This window comes from Mustela nigripes, chromosome 13 (assembly GCF_022355385.1).
Source record: "Mustela nigripes isolate SB6536 chromosome 13, MUSNIG.SB6536, whole genome shotgun sequence".
In the NCBI taxonomy this organism is placed as follows: domain Eukaryota; kingdom Metazoa; phylum Chordata; class Mammalia; order Carnivora; family Mustelidae; genus Mustela; species Mustela nigripes.
This window is the reverse complement of record NC_081569.1, coordinates 104,352,042-104,378,109: the sequence shown is the minus strand read 5'-3', so window position 1 is coordinate 104,378,109 and position 26,068 is coordinate 104,352,042. Positions and strand designations below refer to the sequence as shown.

General features: G+C 36.9%; 1 protein-coding gene, 1 long non-coding RNA gene and 1 pseudogene across 6 annotated transcripts in view; 1 reads left to right on the top strand and 2 right to left on the bottom strand.

Annotated features, from left to right (window-relative positions):
• Nucleotides 1-11,633, top strand: part of LOC131999989 (uncharacterized) — a 28,980-nt gene extending 17,347 nt beyond the window's left edge. The window contains exons 3-4 of one of the 2 annotated variants that reach the window (XR_009399145.1): nt 218-312; nt 11,516-11,633. This is a non-coding gene — a long non-coding RNA (uncharacterized LOC131999989). Of the gene's footprint in view, nt 1-217; nt 313-7,365; nt 7,453-11,515 lie in introns of those variants that run through there. The other variant, XR_009399146.1, reaches the window with a different exon arrangement.
• Nucleotides 1-26,068, bottom strand: part of ARID4A (AT-rich interaction domain 4A) — a 64,601-nt gene that overhangs the window by 4,535 nt on the left and 33,998 nt on the right. For 3 of the 4 annotated variants that reach the window (XM_059373287.1, XM_059373290.1, XM_059373288.1), the window contains exons 12-23: nt 25,416-25,488; nt 24,135-24,229; nt 23,884-23,981; nt 23,099-23,330; nt 19,179-19,426; nt 16,552-16,749; nt 11,655-11,739; nt 10,635-10,836; nt 7,325-8,458; nt 6,474-6,578; nt 2,298-2,504; nt 1,535-1,681 (exon numbers count right to left, since the gene is read on the bottom strand). In XM_059373287.1, coding sequence (XP_059229270.1) covers nt 1,535-1,681; nt 2,298-2,504; nt 6,474-6,578; nt 7,325-8,458; nt 10,635-10,836; nt 11,655-11,739; nt 16,552-16,749; nt 19,179-19,426; nt 23,099-23,330; nt 23,884-23,981; nt 24,135-24,229; nt 25,416-25,488 — 2,824 coding nt within the window. The remainder of the gene's footprint in view (nt 1-1,534; nt 1,682-2,297; nt 2,505-6,473; nt 6,579-7,324; nt 8,459-10,634; nt 10,837-11,654; nt 11,740-16,551; nt 16,750-19,178; nt 19,427-23,098; nt 23,331-23,883; nt 23,982-24,134; nt 24,230-25,415; nt 25,489-26,068) is intronic. The other variant, XM_059373289.1, reaches the window with a different exon arrangement.
• On the bottom strand, nt 6,689-7,318 carry LOC131999988 (10 kDa heat shock protein, mitochondrial-like; annotated as a pseudogene).

The window sequence follows — 26,068 nt, the reverse complement described above, 5'->3', positions numbered from 1 at the left end:
TCAGTCAGTCGTGTGCCTTCGGCTCAGGTCCTACCTTTATGTAGAAGCTTTCTCATCTGGTCTTGGGGCTCCCATATTTAAGAGAGGGGCATTAAAAGCTAACTGGAAGCTGTGTGTGAGTATGCGGAGCTTTTCAGTGATGGGCAGTGCATATGTAGTGTTTGGCAAGGATCTTGCTTTTTGGTTTAGGAACCTCTAAATTTGGTCTCTTTGTTAGTTCCGCTTGGGTTGACCAGCTTCTCCAGAAGAATCCTTCAGTCTCCTCCGAAGAATGAACATAAACTTAGTTGCCAGATTTCAGGAAGCCAAGAGGTAAGAGTTTCCGTTGGAAAAGGGACAGGGGTTTCATCATTCACTACTGCAGACTTTTGCTTAGGCTTATTATTTCTGCTTTTGCACTCTCACCTTCAGCTATGGCTGGTGTCCCTGAGTCTACAGTTACAGTTACTGATTGTCTACACAATCAGTTAATTTTTCTGTTTTCTGCTAGAGCTGCAGAAGGTAGTTTGGATAACAGGATGGGACAAAAGGATGCAATTTCTCCTTCCATTTTCAACCAACCTCCATTTTTAGCCTCACCTATATCCCTGCTTGCAGAGCTGGAGTGATGTGGTATGGACTGGATTGCTCTTTGTTTTGCCCCACTGCAAGGATAAACAAGCTTAGGTTTTAGCAGTCCATCTGCTTTTTATCTTCCAAGAGAGAAACTGTTGACATTTCTAGGTCTGCTGTGGTCCGCTATTCCCATTATCCTGTTTTTGTGGGTACAGGGCTTTTCATTTTTTTTTACTGCTCTTTTAGTGGGGCTTGCAGACGGGGTAGATGTGTGTAAATCTATCTATGTGTAATGAGTCAGTCCTACAGAGTTTTAAGGTCTAATTCAGACACTACTCTCTCTCCATGATCAATCCAAAGGGATCGCTCCTTTCACCAACTCCTGTATTTGGTGATTTCACTCTTGATGCCCTCATCACACACCCTTTCTGCTAGAAGTTAAGATCTTTGAAATCAAAGTCTGTATCTCATTCATCTCTGTGCTTTCACCACCTCGAAGAGAAACTGGCACATAGTGTGAACACATTAATGTTGAGCTGAACAATTTCAACTTCTGTTGACTTCCTTCCTTAGGAAATAATTTATGATCGTAAAAAGATCATCTCTTTGAGGATAACCCACATGCCCACTAATTTTGGTGAACCTCATAATAACAAATATAGTAACTAGTAAGAGGTAGCCATAAGTATTTGTTGAGCAAAGAGTGAATTTCAGAGGGAGTAACTAACTCTTCTTGGGAACCCACCACATTTAATAAAATCACACATTTTGTAAAATAGTTCACAGTCCTTTTCAATAGTCTCATACTGATTAATTCAGCTGTTGATGCACTCATTTCAATAATATCACAAAGAAGATAGAACTAGGATCTAAAAACAACAATTAATGTGTACTATATCCAAAGAGTAACTAAGGTAAATCTTCTAAAATGACAGCATATATTTGAAAAACAAGGGAAGAAAAACTCTAATCAAATTACCTTCTCTGTCTTTCTTTTTTAATCTTTTCCTCCTCCTGTCTATGGTTGCAACTTCAGATTTCAAAGACATGTAATATTTTCTGATTTCTTGTAATTTTTCTTGGAGAAAAGAGATTCGCTCTGTACTGTTCATATTATCTAATTCATCTAAAAGGAGAAAAAAGGTTAATTTGGATTTTAAAATAATTATCTGAAGAAAGAAGATGGCAGTTCTATCAAAACTCAACCTCTAAATCATCAAAAGCTTGAGTTTATTAAAACTTTCCATATTAACTAAATAAGGCTCTGTAAGCAGGGATGAAAGTAATTAAATCCATGAATAAGGTTTCTGTATAAATCCCAAATTTTCTATACCAAATATGTATTACTTAATGATGTATTACTTAAATAATCAGATAAACACAAGAAAACATCAATACACAGCAACCCTGATCTGTAATTGTAGTTATTCATCCAAGTAGTTTCTTGGTATCAATGATTTTTTCATTCATTGGTTATTTTCAGTTGTCAATAATAGGGTATTTCAGTTTCATTGATTATACAAACACACATCTTATTTCATTACTGAAGATCTTTCTCTAATATTTATCAGATTATTATGAAAAGGCATTGATTTATGTTTAAGATGCTAAGTGGTGATTACTGATAAAACAATATTTGGAAACCTACATAAATGGATCTGGTAGCCACTGTTTGTTATTTTGCCATTTTAAGGTAAATATCACTTTTACAAAATACATTCAGGTTTTCTAAAGCTTCTTACTGAGTTGAAAGCTCCATTTATATGTTCTAGGGGATGAATTCGGGTGTTTTTCCCTGTGTTTATCCTTTTCTCCATCTTTGATGTGAGGGGAAATTCTTGCAGGAGATCGTGCAAGCTTCTGTGGCTTAGACACACTAAGATGCTTTACTGGTGTACATTTACTTGAATTGTCCAGGACAGGAAGATCTTCACTATCACTACTTTGTCCTAGAATAAGAAAAAATGGATTCAGAGATTATAAATGAAAAAAATATCAAATATCAAAATGCAGCAGACCCAGCAATTATACTGGGTCTGTATCCTACAGAAATAAGTGTACAAATGTACAAATTTCTTAAAGTAAAGAAATGGAAATCTAAATGCCAACCAATGGGAAAAAGGTTAAAAATTATATACACTTGATTTTTGAACAACGTTGGGGTTAGGGGCACTGACCCCTCATGCACTCAAAAATCTGCATTTACTTCTGACTCCCCAAAAACTTAATTGCTAATAAGCCTACTGCTGATCGCAAGCCTGATACCATAAATTGATTAGCACTGAGTGTATAAGTTATATACAACATTATACAGTATATTCTAACAATAAAGTAAGCTACAGAAAGAAAATGTTAGAAAACCATAAGGAACAGGAAATACATTAACAGAACTCTAAAAAATCTGTGTAAGTGTATCTGCACAATTTAAACCCCTGTTGTTCAAAGGCCAAGTATACTATTGAGTACTTCAAAGTTAAAAAGAATGAGCTAAAGTTTATAAGAACAAAAATGGCAAAATATCCAATATATAGTTAAATAAAAAAGCAAAGTTATAATATTTACAGTATTGTCCCATTTATGTTTAAAACAAGACATAAAGCTACCCAAACTGCATAAATGAAAAAGCACAAAAAATACTTGATGTATACACTTCCTTTAACATACATATAATAAAATGTGATCAGATAACCATTTGCAACTCTGTCCCTCTTCACCAGATTTGTACTTAGATATGCTTTTGCTTTTCACTTCTTAACAAATTAGAATTCTCTCAGCTTTACTTTTTCTTTTTCCCCCAATCTCTCATACCCAACTTCCTCCCTACTCTCAAACGCCAACCTTGCCTTCTATTGAAAAAGCTAAGTTGAATGTTACGTACTCAATTTCCCAGCCTCTCCTCTACCTGCATCTGTCTTTATTAACTTTTGGGGAGGCTCAGAAAGAGGAGAATGCTTTTGAAGACTAATCTCTTCAGCTGTACTCTTAAAACCATCCACTCACAGCTCCTCTAAAATAGCCCAACATCAACTATCCCTCTTCTTTTATCTTCAGCTTCTTTTCCCAGTCTACCAACATGCGTACATCCTTCTGGCCCTGAGAGAGGGAGGGAACAGAAGGAGACCTTCCCCTTTTAGCTGGCACCTCTTTCCTTCTCTTTAAAGTTGAATTTCTTGAAAGAAATTCTTTGTTATCCTGATTTCCACATCTTCTAATCATATTCCCATGCTCTTGTTAGGGTCCCAACATTTATAATTCACCAAATTCATTGAATGTATTTTAATCATATTGCATATCCTATAGAATTCAAAACTTCTTTCTCATTCAAACCCACTAGCGTTTAGTGACCTGCATTTGTCTCTGATCAATGCCCATATAAAGACAGCCCAGACTGAATTATATTTTTGCTTCTTTTTCTTTTCATTTTACAACTCTCCCATGGCAATTTTATCATCTTGCAATCCTTCACATAATCATCTTCTAAAAACAGACTCTTCTAAGCTCTAGACCCCTACTTCCCTAATACTGGGTACCCCTAATTCAACATTCTCTCAATTACTTTTCCAACAACCTGCTGCTTCTCCTGTATTCCATACGGTCATCAGCAGGTCCCTCATATGTAACTAATAATAACTGAGTCCCAGTGATTCCATCTCTTAAATTCATTTCTTCTTGACAAATAAGAAGTCCTAAAAGTAAAACTGATTATCTCCTTTCTTTTTAATCTTTTAAACATTTTAGACAATCCTTAAACTTACAAAAAACTTGTAAGATCAGTTACCAAAAAATGTTTTTCTGACCCTTTAGAAGGTTAAGTTACTCAGCCATACTTGAGTAACTTCAGTGCTTCTTTCTTACAAATTTCAACATTCTTCTCGTATTAGTTATCTGCAAACTGGCCCCAAACTTAACAGTTTAAAACTACAAACGGTTATCTCTGGGATATCTGGATATCCCAGATATCTCACAATATCTGGGATCTGGAAGAAGCCTGGCTGTATAGTCTGGCTCAGAGAATCCTGCAATGTTGCAGTCAAGCCTTTAGCTGAAAGCTGTGGTCTCTGAAGACTTCACTGCAGCTGAAGACTATGTTTCCAAGATGTTTCACTCATGTGGCTTTTGGCAGGAGGCCTCAGCTCCTTGCTTGCTGTTGGCAGGATGTGCTCAGTTCACCATGTGGACCTCCCCATAGACTACTGTGTCCTCAGGACTTGGCAACTAACTTCCCTCAGACCAAGTGATCCAAGGGAGAGCAAGGAGGAATCTGCGGTGCCTTTTATGACCTAGTCTCTGAAGTCATATTCTACCACTTCATTTAGCCCACACTCAAGGGAATTAAGCTTTGTCTCTTGAAGGGGAGAATATCAACAGATTTGTAGGTACATTTTTAGAACCACCACACACTTAGAGAACCATAATACAACAATCAAAATCAGGAAATGAACACAAACGTATTATCACCTAATTCTCAGATCCTATACAAGCTTCTCTACTTGACCCAATCATGTCTTTTGTAGCAATGGGGTCCGGGCGAGAATGATATGCTGCTTTTAATTGTCATGTCTCATAAGCCTCCTTTAACTCTGCAACAGTTCCTCTTTCCTTGACTTTCATGACCTTTGCAACTTCTTAAATTACAAATCAGTTATTTTATAGAAGACCCTTCAGTTGGAATTTATTGGTGGTTCCTGATGATTATATTCAGGTTATGCCCCTTTGACAAGAGTGTCACAATGTGCTCCTGTGTTTCTGTTGCATCCTGTCAGGTAGTACGTGATTCCCATTAGTCCCATTACTGGTGGTGTTCACTTTGATCGTCTAACAAACCTATCTGCCAGGCACTATGACGTTATTAAGTTGCCCTGTCTAATTCCTGCTGACTCTCCATTCTCATTTCCCATCACTCCTCCTCTGAACTCTGTATCTGTATTGTCCAGCCACTAGCCACATGTGGCTCTAAGAACTTCAAATATGGTTCAAAAGTTTTCCTTTGAAATAATCTTTTATCTTATATAAACTATATGCTCCCTCCATAGGAAATGCATCTACTGTAACCTAGAATTTTCTTTTCAGCCTTGTATGAAGGCATGTTTTGGAGATAAGACTTTGTCAAAATCAACCATGTTTATTTCTGCTATATTCCACAACTTAGTTTTATTCCACACAGAAGTCTTTCTCATGTATGCTATTCATACTGATTTACTTTCTTGTTTGTTTCTGTAAGAATCTTACTATCTTCTTGTTTTTCATGATACTATTTAGAAATCAGCTTTTCTAGATTCAAGTAAACCATTCCATTCAAAAGACCTTTCCTATTATTCAAGATTCTCAAATACGTTCATCAATATTAAACCACTTTACATAAGAAATACAAATGAAATGAACATAAAAAAAGAATCAGCTATCCCAGCTCCAAATAAAACTGGCAAGCCCCTTCAGATTAAAAACCAGTGGAGGGCGCCTGGGTGGCTCAGTTGGTTGGACGACTGCCTTCGGCTCAGGTCATGATCCTGGAGTCCCGGGATCGAGTCCCGCATCAGGCTCCCAGCTCCATGGGGAGTCTGCTTCTCCCTCTGACCTTCTCCTCGCTCATGTTCTCTCTCACTGTCTCTCTCTCAAATAAATAAATAAAATCTTTAAAAAAAAAAAATAAATAAAAAAAAAATAAAAACCAGTGGAAAAACTGCTATTTCCAGAACATAATAAACCAAACATTTAAAAAAAATTTTTTTTTTTAATTAAGTAAATTCCACCATGGGGCTTGAACTCACAACTCTGAGATTAAGAGTCACATACTCTACCAAGTAAGCCAGCCAGATGCCCTGAAACCAAATTTATTTTTAAATTGACACAAATGATCGAACCAACAAAATGCTGAAAATATTAACACTGTGCTAAAGCCAGCATTGGAAAGCACCAACCTGTTCCATTCTTTTCACTTTTGGCTACAGCACTTGTTCGCTTTGGGGTACGCTTTTGCTTTTTTGCCAATAATCCGCTATTTCCATCACTTGGCCTTTTCTGACCTGAAATTAGGGGGAAGAGACAATTGAAAAAATATATATATATATATATATATTTTGGATACCATTAGTTTATATAAAAGAGACATGGAAATTATTTACATGATTAAAGATTCCACAACTCAGAGGAATGAGCAGCTTCCTATGATGCCATTTCAATAATGATTTATTAATAAGTCTACGTGCTTTCTGAGAATGTCACCATCTCCAAATAAAAAATAATCCTTGTCACCTAGAACGACTTTGTGCCTCCATATTCTGGGAGAAGAATTTATCTCCAACTTTCACACTAACTGGATGAATCTCTCTACCCTTTCCTTTAGAGCCCGATCCAACAACTATTACTATTGCTTGCAATACTTCTCCATCAGAGTTTTCTCGAAGCATAATGCCTCCTTTGGTTACAGTTTCAGCTACAACTCAGAGAGGGGAAGAAACTTTCTAAACACCTGTTCTGCCATGATTCCCACTACCCCAGTTCATACTCCACTCTGGAGCCACGGCCAGGCAAGAGCAGCTGTAATTATTCATTTGTCTACTCCAAATAAATTTCTATATATACTTTTTTTTTCTTTTTTTTCTTTTTTCTTTTTTTAAGGCAGGGTAAAGGAGAGGGGGAGGTAGAAAGGAAAGCATGAATAAGAGGGAGGGAGGGAGGGAACTTTACTGCTCAAGAGCTCCTAAAACTCTTAACTTACTAATTTGGGGGCTGATCATACAGGCTGATATTCTCCCTAGAAAGTCCTTACCCTTCTCTCTGTTTTCTCTTTCTTGAACAATTATACTACAGGTACCAGAGGCAACACTGGCTTCAAACCCATTCGCTGATTCCCTCTCGCAGAGACCTTCTTGGGATTCTTCAGCAATGCTATCAACTTCAATGGTTATGTCACTCTCACTTTTTATACTGCGAGACTCATCTTGACTGAGAGTAAGTGGTGAAGCTACTGAAAAGTTATGCTGTACTACAGGAGGAAGGGCAGGTGGGATAGAAACAAGAGAGTTAGACTCAGAGCTTTCAACTACTGCATCTTCAATACTGGTCTTATCCTTCTCATCCAAATCATCCAGATCGACTTCATGGCAAACCAAAGTCTCAGGCCCAATCAGAGGCATTGCATCCTCTTCTTCTTTCCGTGGAGTATTTACAGTTTCTTCAGCGGGATTGTCAAATTTTTCACTAGTCAATTCTTGAATGCGTTGGTTTGACTCTGCAATTAATGATGGCATTCCTTCATTTTCTGTTTCAAAATGTTGCTCAAAATTTAAGTTTTTCATTCCCTCAGATGCAACACAGTCACTGGTCTTTTCTTGACATAAGCTGTTGGTCATTTCCATTCCATTCTCAATTCGTATTTTTTTCTCTGGTGATGATTGTCCCAGTATTTTCCGTTTCAACTTTTTTTCTTTTGCACATTGGTCAGTTTCATCTTCGGTAGTAGAAGAGAAGTTTTTACTGTCTAATGAAGAAAATTCTAGACTCTGAGTTTCTATATGAGGTTCACTTCCCGCTTCATCCTGGCTAAATGATGAAATCTTTATAATTTCTAAAGAAAGGTCTTTTGTCTTGCTTCGTCTTCCCTTTCCCTTAGGAGATTTTTCAGCCTCTTTCTTAACTTCTTCTATGTGTTCCACTTTACTTCCAAAAATCTGTACTATTTGTTCATTCTCTCCAACTTCTAACTTCAGTGTTTCTAACGGCTGCATTTGTATCCTTTCATTGTCTTTTAATATATGTGCAGCAATCTTTGGATTTTCTTCATCTACTTTATCATCATTTAAATTTTCATTTTTTTCTAGTTCTTTACCATCAGGAGAAAGATCTTCATTCATCAAATTCTTTTCTAAAAGGTCTTCTGTTTCACTATCCGATGAGCAAGAGTCTGCAAAAGGAAATTTTATATTACAAGGGTTTCTATCTTAATTACCAATGTAACTTTAGAATAAAAATTCTACTACCCAAACAAAACTCTTAATCATGTATCTCTGAGTACATCCCTGTAAAAATTTCTGGTCATACATTTATTTGTGCCTTAAATGCGGGTACTTCAAATTAAACTCCATGTAAAATATACAACACATTGAAAATATTACTATCTCAATTTTATAAAAGAACTATTTTGCATTTTTCACTAGTGTCACGTTTAGGCTATGTTAATCCTTAGAATAATCAAAGGACCGGGGCACCTGAGTGGCTTAGTTGGTTGAGCATGCCACTCTTGGTTTTGGCTCAGATCATCATCTGGGGGTCATGAAACTGAGCCCCACATCGGGCTCAACATTCAGCAGGGATTCTGCTTAGGATTCTCTCTCTCCCTCTGCCCCTCACCCCTGTACTGACTCTCTAAAATAAATAAATAAATGTTAAATTAAAAAAAAAAAGAACAAGAAAAATCAAAGGACTAGTACTGAAATTATATTAAGTTAATACATTAAGTGGTTTGATTTGAGGTCTAATAGGTACTGATTAATAAATGTGATGGGCATTTTGTGTCCCTAGAAAGAATTATTTAACATAATTCTGAAAAGAGGAGATGTACAAAATGAGCCATTTGAATTCCCCAAAATTTAAATGTTCTTCTGATTAAAAGACATAAAAGTATGGGCAAGCAAACTTTTTTTTTTAAGATTTTATTTATTTATTAGAGAGAAAGAGATAGAAAGCACAGTGGGGGAGCAGCAGGCAGAGGTAGAAATAGGCTCCCTGCTGAGCAGAGAGGGACCCTGGGATCATGACCTGAGCCAAAGGCAGACACGTAACTAACTGAGCCACCCAGGTGCCCCTAGTCAAGCTACCTTCTTGCAAAAAAAATCATTCTCATTAACTTAAAGAATTTTTTAAAATAATAAGGGCTGTAAGGAGCTATAAAACGTATTTATTTTATAGTAAATTATTTTTAAAAATAATAAATTAGGCCGTAAGAAACTATAAAACATAAAAATTCTGCTCACATGGTGATCATATTGTAAACAAGTTCAAAATGGCAAACCTAAATGTATTTTTTTAAGTGAAAAGGTATAAGGTTTTGTGATTTTATCATATTCAAAATTTAGAATCCATCTGTTCTCATCTTAAAAAATGAAGTTTCATCTAGGAGTTGAGCAAGACTAAGACTACTATGTATATAGTTTTGTAGTTTTTACACTGCACAAGAGCATGCTATCAAAGGACACCTTACACTTTGGGGGTATCTAGCATTTGTGTATTATGACCACTTCGCACCAGATGGCAGTAAGGAGGTATGAGCATACCCTTCTCTATTTTACACACAAACACTATATGGACAAATGGCAATCTCGTAGTTCAGAATACCTTTTTTCTTGAAGGGAGGGAAAATTTCATATAAGACCACTATTTAACATTTTAATTTACATGGGAAAGCACACAAAGGAAGAAAAGTGGGGGTAAATTTAAAAACAAAACAGAATATATTCACCTATACTCATCATAAAATGCCTATATTGCATTAGTTTGTGCTTTTTGAAAACTTTGGTCTCAGCTTTGTTGAAATATCCTAGGTGAACAGCACGAGTTACGAGAAACACTGGTGCGCGTCTGAAAGACAGTGCAGCAGAGAGTAGGATGCATGACTTGTCAACCCATCATCTTTTAAAATAGAATATTCTGGGGCACTTGGGTGGCTTAGTCATTAAGTGTCTTCCTTCGGCTCGGGTCATGATCCCAGAGCCCTGGGATCAAGCCCCGTGTCGGGCTCCCTGCTCAGCAGGAAGTCTGCTTCTCCCTCTCCCTCTCCCACTCCCCCTCCTTGTATTCCTTCTCTGTCTCTGTCAAATAAATAAATAAAATCTTAAAAAATAAAATAAAATTAGAATATTCCTACAATACTGTAGGAAAAGTATTCCCAAATTAAAATAAAACCACTAAATTTTAAATAAACATGATATACTAAAATAAAGATTTTCTTCAAGTCAAATTTTTTAGTGTAAATTATATGAGATTAAAAACTTAGATGATCTTCTATGAATCTCACACACAAGTGAAGTTTTATTGTTTATATTATTGATTTTTTAAAATCAACGATCCTCAAAATCGAGCACCTTCCATTCCATTTGACAGAGGTGAGCTGTCTGGCATATTGCTGCGAGCACTTCTGATACCTGATTTTCCTTCACTGTTTGGAGTCTTAGATAAACCATATGGCATGTTCGATGAAAGTGTCGATTTTAAAGGAGGTCGTCCTCGTTTTGACTTCTGCCTCTCCTCATCCCTCTTTTCATCCTTTTCGCTGTCCTCTTTATTCTGGGTAACAACAAAAAAATGTATGAAAAGGGCCAGTGCCTTAGAAAAAATAAACATTGTATTTCTCCAAGGAGGACCATAACTCAGAAAGGTTACATATTTTATACATCAACTCTTAATTTGTGCTTATAGAAACATTAAAAGCAAGTTGTTTTCTAACACAGTTTGTAATTTATATGAATATGATAGTCTACAGTTTGCAACACTGCAATTACATTTGTGAAAGCCAGAGTCCGTGCATAAGAGAGATGCACAACCACTCAGCACCTTCCCCGCCTCATTTCTTACTACTCCCTGAGCACCAGAAAGATACCCACATTAAACAGATAAAACACTAGGTGACTCTCTACAGGAAAGGCTGAAAATCGAGGGTGTGGTTGTGAGTACAACTAGCCAGTAGGTATGTGTTTTAAAATCTCGTATTAGCTTTCAAGACAGTGACTTAAAAAAATCCTAAAATCTGGCAGCCCTGAGTCTGCATCCCACAGGAGACTGGTGAATTCCACCCTCCCTTGGTGAGGAAAGTGTCCTCTTTTTTGTCACTATCAACCCTGCTTTACCCTTTTTTCCTGTATAGCCCCTACAGACATTTGAGTTTTAAGCCTATACCCTAAGGGATCCCTGGTTTTTATCTTTCCTGAAACAGTGTGATAATGTGTTTACATTTTTGTTCTTTTAGGTTCTTAGAAGAGAGAAAATCACAACTACCTTAAAAGAATCAAGAGGATTATCATAATGAGAAAACAAGATTTATAAAAAACAGTACAATATAAATAATACCTACATTTATCATAAAGGATATGACTCTATATACATACTTTCGCTTTTTTCTTCTGTTTTTTCTTTGGTCCACCTTTATCCAAAGGCCAGATTATCCTGTCAGCCTTTACCCATTCATCATACCTTAAAACAAAGAAAAAAATTAAAACTTTACAATACCTTATTTGAATGTATGCACCAAATAATACATCAGTGAGAAAACTAGAGAGTCTGGTTCTAGTGTTGGCAGAAACGTGGAGAGCACAGGGGCTGGCTTGCTTGTAACGTGTGCCAACTTGTGCTGGGTGCTTTGTTGACTTGCCACCAACTGTTGAAGGCAAGAGAATGTCTTAGGGTAAACAAGGTCAGAGGAAGAGCTAGGTGGGCAAACTCTACACAGACTCACAACTGAACTGCTCTTCTTTTCCACAACTGTATTTTTGTTAACCACAGATCTGAGCTTAATGCAATACGCATGTGCTATACTGCCACTCACTCTATTGACTGAATAATGCAAAGAGAAATCAGGTGAATTCCCATTTGTAATATGATCAGTTCCAGGCTTATTTATAAAATCCTTGTCAACTCTCTTTTCCTCTCAGAACTCTATAGCCTCCAGTATTTCTAGGGAAATTTTATTCTGAACTATGTCACCTCTAAAATTCTGGAAAAAAATTTTTTTAAAGATTTTATTTATTTATTTATTTATTTGAGAGAGAGAGAGAGCATGAAGGGGGGAGGTCAGAGGGAGAAGCAGACTTCCTGCTGAGCAGGGAGCCCAACTCAGGACTCAGTCTTGGGATTATGACCTGAGGCGAAGGCAGTCGCCCAACCAACTAAGCACCCAGCTGCCCTAAAACTCTGAAAATTTTTAGAGATATTTCATTTCCTTTATCCAAGTTTATCTGTTTAGCTCAAATTGAAAACTCATTTCCCTTATACCTTTTTCCAAAATATTAACATCACTTTTAAACTTCAACATGGTCCGGGACGCCTGGGTGGCTCAGTTGGTTAAGCAGCTGCCTTCGGCTCAGGTCATGATCCCAGCGTCCTGGGATCGAGTCCCACATCGGGCTCCTTGCTCCGCAGGGAGCCTGCTTCTCCCTCTGACTCTGCCTTCCACTCTGTCTGCCTGTGCTCGCTCTCACTCTCTCTCTCTTACAAATAAATAAATAAAATCTTTAAAAAAAATAAATAAATAAACTTCAACATGGTCCAAATTACTAATCAGGGGAAAATTAAACTTTGTAGAACTAAATACCAGTTCTTCCATTATGTAAACATATAGGTATTCATAGAGCTCGATCAATATCTAAAATCTGAACATTTAAGCAAAAAAATATTACAGGCAGTTCTTGTTTTGAACTGCACTGTATTAATGAAAAACATCCTCATGCTTTCTAACGCAGGTACCATGGTGCTGTGCAAAGTAAGGACATAGTTCCAATATCCACATTTTGGTAGACTCAGGACCATGAATATTCTACGGTTTGAATACTCTCTCTTCCTGGACTAACCCAATTATTTTCATTTTTCCAGGTATTCTTACCTCATTTAGAAATATTCACTCATTTGGACATTTACTGAGGGCCTACCAGCATCCCAGGCACTGTATGAAGAAATATGTAAAGAATAATAGAGAAGAGGAGGAAGGTCCTTCTTCTCTGCAACTTGCAGTATGGTGTGAAAGACAGACAGTAAAACCAAATATAGTCTGGTAAACGCAGTAAGAGGGCTATTTATGTGTCTGGTCCAGGGCTAACGAGGGAGTAAATGCCCAATTCCAAAATTCCACAGGACATATCAAACAAGCAAGAAGCACAGATCTAATCTAGAGCACATTGGGGCCGGGCCATACTGGCCTGATCACCACAGTATGTCATGTAGGTACTCCAGCATGAATAGTGCCAACCAAGGGTGATCCCAGAATTTCTCAACTACAGACCAGAACTTGCCTCACAGCTGCACATGTTACCGTGTTGCAGAAATCCAATGGATTCTCTAAGAACTACAGTGATTCTATTTCAATAAGCAGACCAGAATGATACTAGCTTTTAAGAGTACAGAAGGACAATGAAGAACCACAGACCGTGTGAGTAGCTAGTTGAGAAGATAACCAACTAGGGAGAATATAAGCAGATAATAAAATGACTGTTGAGAAAAGTCATATAGTAAAACATTAAAAAGATAAGCACAAGGATGATAGGTAGGGGACATTCTAGAAAGCAGAACAGTACACTCACATAGAGGGTAAGTAAGAGTAGATGGCAAGGAACTGAACAGAAGCAGAGCAAAAATGAAGGTTATCCTGTGCTACAACTGCAAAGGCAGTGACTCAGAGCTGACAAAATGCCCCCCCCCCTACCATTCAACAATACATGCATACAAAAGAACAATCTCAGAGGTGGACTAAAGAGTTTGCATAGAATTGCTGAATCATGTTGTGTGCCCGAAACTAGTATGTCATATGTCATTGTACATCAACTATAAACATTCAAGAGTAAACTTTTTTTTTAAAGATTTTATTTATTTATTTGACAGAGATCACAAGTAGGCAGAGAGGCAGGCAGAGAGAGAGAGGAGGAAGCAGGCTCCCTGCTGAGCAGAGAGCCCGATGCGGGACTCGATCCCAGGACCCTGGGACCATGACCTGAGCTGAAGGCAGAGGCTTTAACCCACTGAGCCACCCAGGCGCCCCAACATTTTTTTTTTTTTAAAGATTTTATTTATTTATTTGTCAGAGAGAGCGGGAGAACACAAGCAGGCAGAGGCAGAGAGAGAAGCAGGCTCCCCGCTGAGCAAGGAGCCTGACGTGGGACCCGATCGCAGGACTCTGGGATCATAACTTGAGCCGAAGGCAGCATCTTAACCAACTGAGCCACCCAGGCGTCCCTATTTTTTTTTTTTTAATTACAAAAGTTTCTGGGCACCTGGATGGCTCAGCCTGCACAATGTCTGACTCTTGATTTTGGCTCAGGTCATGATCTCACAGTTGTGAGATCAAAGCCCACCCCCAACCAGGTAGGTTCCAAACTCAGAGGGAGTCTGCTTGAGATTCTCTCTCCCTCTGTCCTTCCCTCACTTGTGCTCTTGATCGCTCCCTAAAATAAGTCAATAAACTCTTCTAAAAAATTTAAAAAGCTTGTTCCTAGTATTGGCAGAAGTGTGAAGGGCATAGGCTGTTTGAGAACTTTTTTTTTCCAAGATTTTTATTTATTTATTTATTTGACAGGCAGAGATCACAAGCAGGCAGAGAGAGCGGGGGAAGCAGGCTCCCTGCTGAGCAGAGAGCCAGATGCGGGGCTCAATCCTATGACCCGAGATCATGACCTGAGCCAAAGGCAGAGGCTCAACCCACTGAGCCACCCAGGTCTCCCTGGTTTGAGAACTTTTAAAGTTTTATATGGTAATCATTAAGCCCATACTCTTAAAATTATGCAAAATGAAAGAAACCTAACTCTCTCTCACTGAAGAAAACAGGGGCGCCTGGGTGGCTCAGTCACTTGAGCATATGCTATTGGCGCAGGTCATGATCCCAGGATCCTGGGATGGAGCTCCACGTTGGGCTCCCTGCTCAGTGGGGAGCCTGTTTCTCCCTCTCTCTCTCCCTCTTTCTCTGCCCCCTTCCAAAAGCCTTAAAAAAAGGTCAACATTTATTGAGCATTTACTACATGACATGCACTGTTTCAAACACTTTGTATATTAAAACAGGTGGTAAGCACTATTTCTCACATCTCTATAAAATATGTACTTCACTTTCCCCAATTTAGAGGTGAGAGAACTGACACATAACACACTTCCAATATGAAGGGAAACGTTGAAGCACATTGGCTCCAAGCAAAGACAGGGGAAGCAGAGATATTAAACACAAGACTTTCCAAAAGAGAAAGAAAAGTAGTCCCTGACATTCAGGAACTGGCCTAGTACTATCAGCCACACAGCTGACCTGGCACTCACAGTCAGGTCCTGTTATTCTCTTGTTGAACAACAATTTCACTGAACAGCAACATCAGACAAGTCTACTCCATGAGCATGATGGAACAAGACAAAAGCATGACTTCATAATTGTTAGTATCTAACTACTGGGAAAAAAGGAACATTGTCCAAGCCACAAAAATGATCTTCATCCTTATCTTGAATGACTTGCTGCTTCTTTACCAATTACAACACTAACCTTGGTCTAGTCTTCTCTTCTTTTAGATAAGATTTATTAAGATAACCAGAATTATCACCACTTCCTGACCATGTCCAATCCAGAGCAAAGCCCACTCCCTAAACCCTCCCCAAATTACCTAACAAGCTCAAATCTGAGTCTTTTCTAATCTTTAAGATTTTGTTTATTTGAGAGAGGGAGAGTGCACAAAGGGTGGAGAGGCACAAAGAAAGGGAGAAGCAGACTCCTCGATGAGTGGGGAGCCTGACATGGGGCTTGATCCCAGGACCCTGGGATCACGACCTGAGCCACTCAGGTGCCTCATCTAATTAAATCAACCTATTTAGAATTATTACAATGCTTGATACAAACTTCATTTTGAATAAATGTAATTAACAAACCACCTGCACTGCTGAGAGCTTCAGGCCTGCCTCCCCACCCATGTCCTGAAAGATTTCTCCACATAATCCTGGCCTACTGCTGTTCCTAGAAGCGGTGCCCTAGACTTTCATTAATTCATCTAACACCTTATAATCTTATATACCCTCTGGTATCCCATACTCTGTTCTCTCACTGCAAATGAGGAATAAATTCAACCTATTCAACTACAGATAGGATCCTGGTGGGGTGGAAGTACTGACATAGCTAATAAAGCAGTGGGGATGTTGAGAGTTTTGGAGAATTCAGATAAAAGGCGTGCTTTATAAATACCCATGTACCATTTGGTTTAGTCCACAACATTAAACATCTTTTTGAACCATGGAAAGAAATTGCAATAGTAAGAACACAGATTTCTTGCTTACCTGACGTTCCATCCATAATAATGTACCAAGTATAAAACTTCTCCATCATCAATTTCAGTGCTTTTAATACTGGCTTCATAGATTTTCTGCGTTTTCCCTCGACCATATTTTACTTTCACTTTGGTTCCTGTTAGGCAGGGTTCCATGTCTTCCTCATCTTCCTCCCCTTCAGAGTCACATTTGCTTTCAGTTTCTTCCCTGCGGCAAGTTAATAACATTGATAATGCTACTAATTTAATGGAGAACAAACTTAATACATGCTAAAAGAATCCAACATGTGTAATAGTCAAAACCTAAGTATTACCTTAATAACGTGTCAGTGGAGGAGGAGAAGAAGGAGGAGAAGGAGAAGATTTTTATGGACTACCTACTAGGAATTTATTTATTATATAAAGGTGCACTGTGCCACAAGTAAATCTGTATTTCTTAAAGGCCAATCAGTAATCACAGTTAATGATGATATAGAGTCTAATTAATCACTTTTGATAAAACAGAGAAGATCCATCTCTTTTGAAAAAGTCTTTAGGATTCATACTCAAGTGCCACCTTCTTATGTGAAAATTATCAAGCTTGTAACTTCCTGCAACTAAGCTGTCTTAAATCTTCTCTACCCAATTTGGAATGGTTCTTCGAAACTGTTTTAGTGAGCAGAATAATGAACAAGGGCTATCTACCTGAGTAGCTGTCTTTTAAATTAGTTTACATTTTGAAGGTTACTCTACCCTAACAAAGAAACAGTAGATATTTTAATATTAGGTCACTTGTTGAAACTGTGAGATACCACCAGAACAAAGCTTTGTGTATCTTGTATTGATTTCTATGTGTTTTTACTCCTATTCCATCAACCTTTCTTTGTTTCAAATAATCAGGTAGAAAAGAGACTGACATGGGAGGTCCAACAATATTTTAAATATCTTTACAAACAAAACATTCTGTATTAACCCTCGTAAGGATTCCGAAGAGATTTGCACCAAAGATCTTTCTAGTGTCATAAGAGTTTTAAATGCTTCAGAGGAGGCATTGTGCTATAACAAATACAGGGCATTAATTTGGGGACTACTAGGGGAACTGACATGAAGAAGCTTTTCAATCACATTTGCCCTAGCAATGTTTTATCTCGAAGGACACCTTCCAAATTATATCCTGATAATGTAATTTCAAAATACTAAGAAACTACTTCAAACAGAAATCTCTACAGATTTAAAAAAAAATCTGTTTCTATGATTCCTGTTATAGAATGAGAATACAGACTATGTTTTTCTATCTATTCAATCTTTAATAAAGGGAATACTGTTCTTCATATTCAAGTCTGTGAAACTCTAAAATAAGTATCTGTTCCATTTACATATCAACTATAAGTACATTTTGTATTTACATGTGTTATGTGTTTTATGTATTATGTACATATAACACGTATTTTGAGGTTTATTTTTAACAAAACTTCAAACTATAATAAAGCCCTACTTTTTAAATGGTTCACCTTTGCTCAGATTTATTGTCCAAATGTTTGAAATACTACACTCACATCATTATATTCAATTCCAATTATCTCCTCCCAGTTTTCCTAATACTAATCCTACTACAGAAGTTTATTTACTAATCTAATTCACACGTAATTGTGACAGCTCCTGTACCTATTTTTACTGGTTCATAAAATTACCTCTTCCACTCACCCATCATTCCTAATTTTCCAAATATTTTCTCAATGGTTAATTTTCAACTGGGCGTCAGCCACTAGTTGGATGGGGCAGGCTACCTTTCCCCCATTTTGCTTAACAACTCAAATTTCTAGAAAATTTATCATCCTATAATGTAATAATTGAAAAGTAGCTATGGAGAAGAGCTTATGTTACAAGAACATGTGTTATTATGCTGTTGTTGCTGAATTAAAATTCATTTTTTAGTAGCATATAAAAATTAGTAAATCCATTTGACAACACAGAAATGGCCAACTAAACACAGTCGGACATTACTTCGGTCTAGCTGGACTGCTTGATCCTTGGTTATCTTTAAGTCAGTTCAGTCCATACATGTATAATACATGGGAAAAAAAAATACCAACACTCAACAGCAAACAGGATGGACATTAAAAAAACTGAAATTTATTGGTGTGATGTGGGGCAAGAATGTATTTTCCAAACTAGAATCAGGGGTGCATGCCACTTATTCCAATACAATAACTTGAAAAAGAAAAATGTCTTAGATCAAGCTAACACACAGAAACATCTGCTAGTACTGTGCACCCATGTGTTTGTTAGCTTTCCCACATTGTACCTTTTTTAAAATGGAATTTTTGCTGTCGCTGTTTCCTCTTGTCCACTTCCTCCATTTTTCTCCAGCTCCCTTCCCTGCTGTCAACTGCAGGACCTTTCTTTTGACTGGGTGGCGCAGCCTTCTTTGAGGCCACTGTTTAGGGCACAAGTGCTATTAAAATGGTGCGACCAGTATATTCTCCAATTCCGAAAGGCGATACACATCATCTTCACAATGTGTCTCACCTTCATTAGACAAGAGGAATGGAAGTCCCAATAAGAAAACATTCCCTCAAACCTGAATCTCTAAGCAGGAACAGAGCGCTGCTGTACCCCAGACAGGTGCTTCTGGAGAACAAATATAAGATAATGTACCTCTCTTGGCTTTTCTCTTCCTCTTCATCTGAGTCTTTATCAGAATCCTCCTGCTTTTTAATTTTCTTCTCCTTTTGCTTTGGTGTGTTTTTTCTCCCCAGTAGTTCATTTTCTTTTTTCTCTGCGATTTCATAGTCATCGACTACATCCTTATTTTCTGTATCATTGTCTTTTAATTTGTCTTCTGTTTTCTCTTCTTCAATTTCTTTCTTAATAGAATGTGCATCTCGAGCTATTCTCCTTCGTCCCTAGTAGAAGGGGTAAGAGCTTTAAAATCGCTATCACGACAAAGGAGGAAAAAGCAGAAAATGCTTCTTTTTCTTAAACTTCACAGCAATGAGTAGTTATCTCTCTGGCTTGAGACATGACAATGACAATTCATCAAGCCTTGTGTACTTTTCCTTTCAACCCATGTAAATTACTTAATTATGTCCATGTCTATGATCCTTGGATACAGACTACAGGAAAAAAAAATTTCCTCCTTTATCCAATACATTATTTTCTCAGTTTTATTATTTCTTGACTATAATGATTTTTTTAATTGAAGTACAGTTGACATACAATGTTATATAAATTTCAGGTGTACAACACAGTGATTTGACAATTATATACCTTATGCAGTGCTTACCATAAGTGTGGTTACCATCTGTCACCAGTCATCACAATATTACTGACTATATTTCCTATGCTATACTTTTCATCCCTGTGATTTATAACTCTTACTTTGTGCCTCTTAATCCCTCTGTATTCATGAGTCTGTTTCTGTTTGTTCATTTGTTTTTAGATTCCACATATATGTATGTATTATTTATCCTTGTAGACTTATTTCACTTGACATTATTTTATCCCATTTTTAGTTATTTCTTGACTATAGTGAAAGTTCTAAAATAATTAACTAAATATCAATGACACAAGTTAACAATAATTTAAAAACTAATAAACCAGCCCCCTAAATTATGGACTCTTCAAAAGCCCTGTGATCTCTAATTTTCCATTTTTAAAATAAAATTTACATTATCACTTTCTGTGTGACCACATTTTAAAAGAACTGAATTGGGGCACCGGGATGACTCAGTTGGGTGTCCAACTCTTTGTCCCAGAAATACCACTTTTATTTTATAAGTTTCTTTATTTATTTAAGTAATCTCAAAATGTGGGGATTGAACTCACAACCCCAAGATCGAGTCGCATTCTCTTCTGACTCAGGCAGCCAGGCATCCCAGAAATCCCATTCTTAGGATTCTGCCATCTATATTCAGACAAATGAGGAGGAATTTTTACAAGGATTTTTTTTTTTTTTAAAGATTTTATTTATTTATTTGAGAGAGAAGGAGTGAGAGAGAGCGTGAGAGAGGAGAAGGTCAGAGGGAGAAGCAGACTCCCCAAGGAGATGGGAGCCCGATGCAGGATGAGATCCTGGAATTCCAGGATCATGAACTGAGCCGAAGGCAGTCGCTCAACCAACTGAGCCACTCAGGTGCCCCCGACAAGGATATTTCTTGCAGCACTTTTTGTAATTGTAAAAAATTTAGGAGAAAATCTTAAGGAAGGTAAATTTATGGTACATCCATACTATGTAGTACTCTGCAGGTATTTTTTGTAAGATGAGGAACATCTTTAATAACAAGAAAGTATGTCCAAAATACATGTAATGGGGGATATTATTCAGTCTTAAAAAGGAAGGAAATTATGACACATACACGGATTGAACCTGGAAGACATAGTGAAATATGCCAGTCAAAAAAGGATGAAACAGGGGCGCCTGGGTGGCTGAGTGGGTTAAAGCCTCTGCCTTCGGCTCAGGTCAATGATCCCAGGGTCCTGGGATGGTGCCCCATATCAGGCTCTCTGCTCAGCAGGGAGCCTGCTTCCACATCTCTCCCCTGCCTGCCTCTCTACCTACTTGTGATCTCAAGGATTTTAAATAAAATCTTTAAAAAAAAAAAAAAAGAAAGAAAGAAACAGTAAGATTCTACATATCTGAGGTACCTAGAGTCATCAAATTCATAGAGACAGAAAGTAGAATGGGGGTTGCCACAAGCTGGGATGGGAGCTTACTGTTTAATGTCTAGTTTCAGTTTTGCAAGATGAAAAAGGTACTGGAGATAGACAGTGGTGATGAGTGCACAACATATTAGCGTAGTTAATGCCACTGAACAGTACATTTAAAAATAGATGATGGGGGCACCTGGGTGGCTCAGTGGGTTAAAGCCTCTGCCTTCAGCTCAGGTCATGATCCCAAGGTCCTGGGATCAAGCCCCTCATCGGGCTCTCTGCTTAGCAGGGGGCCTGCTTCCTTCTCTCTCTCTGCCTGCCTCTGATGTCTGTCAAATAAATAAATAAAATCTTAAAAAAAAGAAAAATATTTTAATAAAAAAATAAAAATAAAAATAAAAATAGATGATGCATATTATGTGTATTTACCACAAACTTTTAAATTAAAAATAAAAATTAAAGAAATGAAACAAACCATTTGAATGTTTCATTAAATTCACTAGAAGATTCTACTTACTAGATGAGGGTTAAAATAGACAGTTTCAAAAAATGGTTTCTAAGCACCGAAAAGAAGAATTTCATCTCCTCTTTCACTAAATATGATTTCATTAAAAAATAAGATATAACAGTAACTGAACTCCTTTGATAGTGTGATAAATTTTTCCTTCTAAAATCTGGTAAGTCCTGGGCGCCTGGGTGGCTCAGTGGGTTAAGGCCTCTGCCTTCAGCTCAGGTCATGATTTCAGGGTCCTGGGATCGAGCCCCGCATCGGGTTCTCTGCTCAGCAGGGAGCCTGTTTCCCCCCCCCCCCTCTGCCTGCCTCCCTACCTACTTGTGATCTCTGTCTGTCAAATAAATAAATAAAATCTTTAAAAAAAAATAAAATTTGAGGGACGCCTGGGTGGCTCAGTTGGTTAAGCAGCTGCCTTCGGCTCAGGTCATGATCCCAGCGTCCTGGGATCGAGTCCCACATCGGGCTCCTTGCCCTCTGCAGGGAGCCTGCTTCTCCCTCTGACTCTGCCTGCCATTCTGTCTGCCTATGCTCGCTCTCGCTCACTCTCTCTCTGACAAATAAATAAATAAAATCTTTAAAAAAAAAAAATAAATAAAATAAAATTTGATAAGTCCTACCACATAGACACCATTCGACAACAATCAAAATAGTGGATGACCATGTCCACAAAGGACTTATATACTAATGGAGAAGAAGAGCAGAGTTAGAAGATTACAGCAGTGTGCCCATGACTAGAAAATAAGAGGAAGTATAAAAAACTGCCACAAGAAATGTACATGTAGTGTGCTGCAGGTAACAGAGAAAGAAAAGATCCCACCCAGTTGGAGGCACAAGTATTACAAGGAGGAGATTCATGCACTCCACAGCTATTTAGTAAGTCCTTCCTTGTAGATCAAGCACTATTCGCAATGCCTGGGACCTGTCAATGAACAGAATAAACGCTAATCCCTGACCTCACTGAGTACGATTCTAGTGCAGACCAGGGTAAAAGAAACAAATATAAAAAACAAAATATAAAGTAAGTTACAGATAAAAAAAGCAACATTAGAGGGATTGCAAATACCAAAGAGAAGCAGTAGGTTACAAGTTTAGATAACGTTACCAAGCTTCAGTGAGGTGACTTCTGAGCAAGACTTGAAGAAGTACATATGTGAGACTGATGCCAGATGAGAATGACATCAAAAGACATAAACAGAAAACAATAGGAGGAATGGTTTTTTCAGCTAGAAGAAATAATATGAGCTATATTTAGGAAAAAATAGCCACACTAGTCTGCCTAAAGCACAACTCAATACTAAAAAATAAATAGGTTAATTAGGACCATTTTTTGTGTATATCTGAAAATGTCCATAATAAAAAATTGTAAGTAATGTTTAAAATAAAGCAGGTAAAACTAATGTTAACTACTTACTCTTGGAGATTTTAATTCTATTTCTTCTCTTTCACTTTCACTGTTTGAATCAATATTTTCCTCAGGTTCACTCTTCACTTCTACTAAAGGCATTTCTTGATCTACTTTTAGAGCCTCTTCCATTGATTCTTCTAAGTCTTTTTTTTCCTCTTTTACTTTTGGTTCATGATGGTGAACAGTTCTGAACTGAATATTTGCAGAACGGCAGTATTCCTCAAAACCATAGAGATACCTAAAGAAATGATATTTCATTTTAGGAAATGTTAGTCTTTACATTTAACTTGAATACTATATTATTACACATACACACACACACACACAGAGATTTTTAGAAAGTAAAACTCAAGACTTTTTTTTTTAAGTACTTTTCCTATGTGACTAATTTCTCAGTGTTTTATACAGGTTATTAACAGAAATACTGATCATAAAATTTCTCCTGAAAAATCTGCGCCTGTGATAATTGAACGTAGCTATCATAGTTTTAATATGAAGGCTTCTGACCATAAGCGATATAGCTCTATAACATGTATCACCATTTCAGATTATTAACACTGCTGCATCATCCCTCACTTTGAAAAGGAAATCAGGACAATATAGAAAATGGAGTAAAGCAGACCTGGTTCAATGAAATAACATTCAGTCACATGTATCGATTAACCTAAACCTTTTTATATACTTTCTCTAACTTCAATGTTCTTTGATGTGTTTTTGCTTAACTGTTAACAAATTAAATGGAAAATATTCCTGTAATATGTATTCTTTGATGAATAAACTATACTACTTACTTTCTATAAGCAGTTTTTACATTGTAGGAAGCAGCTGAATTCAAAATAGGAATGCCAAGGTCCATATAAATTTGCTTCCACACAGCACCACTATCAATCTGGAAAATTAAGTTTTTATTTGTTAACATTTATAAAGGGAAATAATCTTTACACTAATATTCTAGGTTCGTTAAGAAAATGTGGTTATAACCTACAGTGCATATAACAGTGCAACATTAGATAATTTAACTTTTCATTACATCCTTACTTACATTATCACATCCACCTTGATGATAAACCAGTCTAAAGAGTTTGAAGAGATTGAGATCTTTATAGCCCAAAACAGGTGGTTTGTTGATTGGAGTACCTTTTTAACATGAAGGCAGAAATAAAATTTTTATTCAAAGGGAAAATGCTTTTACAAGGCTATCAATACAAAGCTTTCCAACTTCTAATTTCCCAAGGTTTATTAATCAGAAGCATATATTTAAAGAATCCTAAATTATTTAAGACAATACAAAATATTCTCTATATTCTTTATTCAGCATTGTGATAGTCTTTAGATATACCTCTATGATTACTAAAATCACATTTCTCACAACTAATAAAATCACCTGTCACTGATTTGGGTAGAACTAAATCCTTCAACTACAAGGTGTAGCCAACAATGCTGCTGGTTCAAGAAGTCTGGGTAAGAACATACACAATGGAAAGGGTACAATATAGGGCATGCATCCATTTTCAATGCGTGAACACAAACGTTAAGACTGTTAACTGTAATCTGAAGGATGATTTCCCTAAGTCACAGAATTCCTAGGACTAATTTATTAGAAGATTTTCCAGGACTTATGTAAAGTCAAAAAGTAGAATAATTTATAAAGGCTGTATTTCTTTTAACTGTATTAGAAATCCTATTCTTGGAGCACCTGGGTGGCTCAGTTGGTTAGGTGTCTGCCTTTGGCTCAGGTCATGACCCCAGGGTCATGGGATTGAGCCCCAAATTGGGCTCCCTGCTCAGCAAGGGTCTGCTTCTCCCTCTCCGTCTGCCACTCTCCCTGCTCATTCTCTCTCTCTAATAAATGAATAAAATCTTTATTAAAAAAAAAAGGAAAGAAGAAGAAATCCTATTATATTTAGATAGGAACCGATCTCCTATTTTGTTTCATTTGTTGAGATCCAGGATCAGGCTATTTTACTTGCTGCAAAGACCGCACCAGTAACTAAATGGGTGTGTAGATTAATATTACTATTGTTCCCTTTCCTTTACTGAAATATTATTGTAACAATTTTCAGTTTTGTCTCAAGTAGACTGAGTATAATTATACCTATAAAACTTTCATATATATTTCTGTTCAAAATGAGTATTAATAGTTGTTTTTATTTCAAATATTTTATTTTCAACTCTGATTCTTAAGGCTTTACTTAAAATCCAAATCCATATGCCTATGATTCTAATAAAAATAATGCATAAACCTAGAATGTTAAAAAAAAAAAAACCTAGAATGTTAAACTGTAAAAGAAATGATTACTTTTAAATAACAAGCATGAAATACCTCTGTCTTCCATAAACTTATAAAGCTGTTGGAGGAAGTTGTCCCTCTCTTCAGGATCAAGTTCTTCCTCAGGCTGTAAAAGTAAAGTATATAAATACAAAGAACAATGAATAGGGTGAGATACAGTCTTCTTTTTTAATTTGTTGTTGTTGTTGTTGTTGATGAACACAACATAGAGGAATTGTATTAAGCTGGAAAATATGAATTTCCTCCAAATGGTACAATGCTAGACTTTAAGTCATATTTTTATAGAGCTGATTTGATAAAACTGTCAAAATACACAATCTCTACCCTTTACCCATCTACCATTCTAATCCTTGAATATCAACACAGGGACTAAGAGTAGCCATGCGGAAAAGGCTCAGGAATCAGTAAGAATGTTTTCACTTCATTTGGTTTAGTTTTTTTTTTTTTTAATCCATCAAAATGCATGTGGTCCACAAAAATACATTGATAAGCACAATAATTACACATATAAGCACAATAATTACATATATATTTATTATTTAAAATAACCCACATAACTTGTACCCTTGGGGCTAATACATTATATGTTTAATAAAAAAATTTTTTAATTAAAAAAAACAAATAAAATAAAAAGCAAAAAATATATATATAAATGTTAAAATATGTTACTGTTGAATGAATATAAA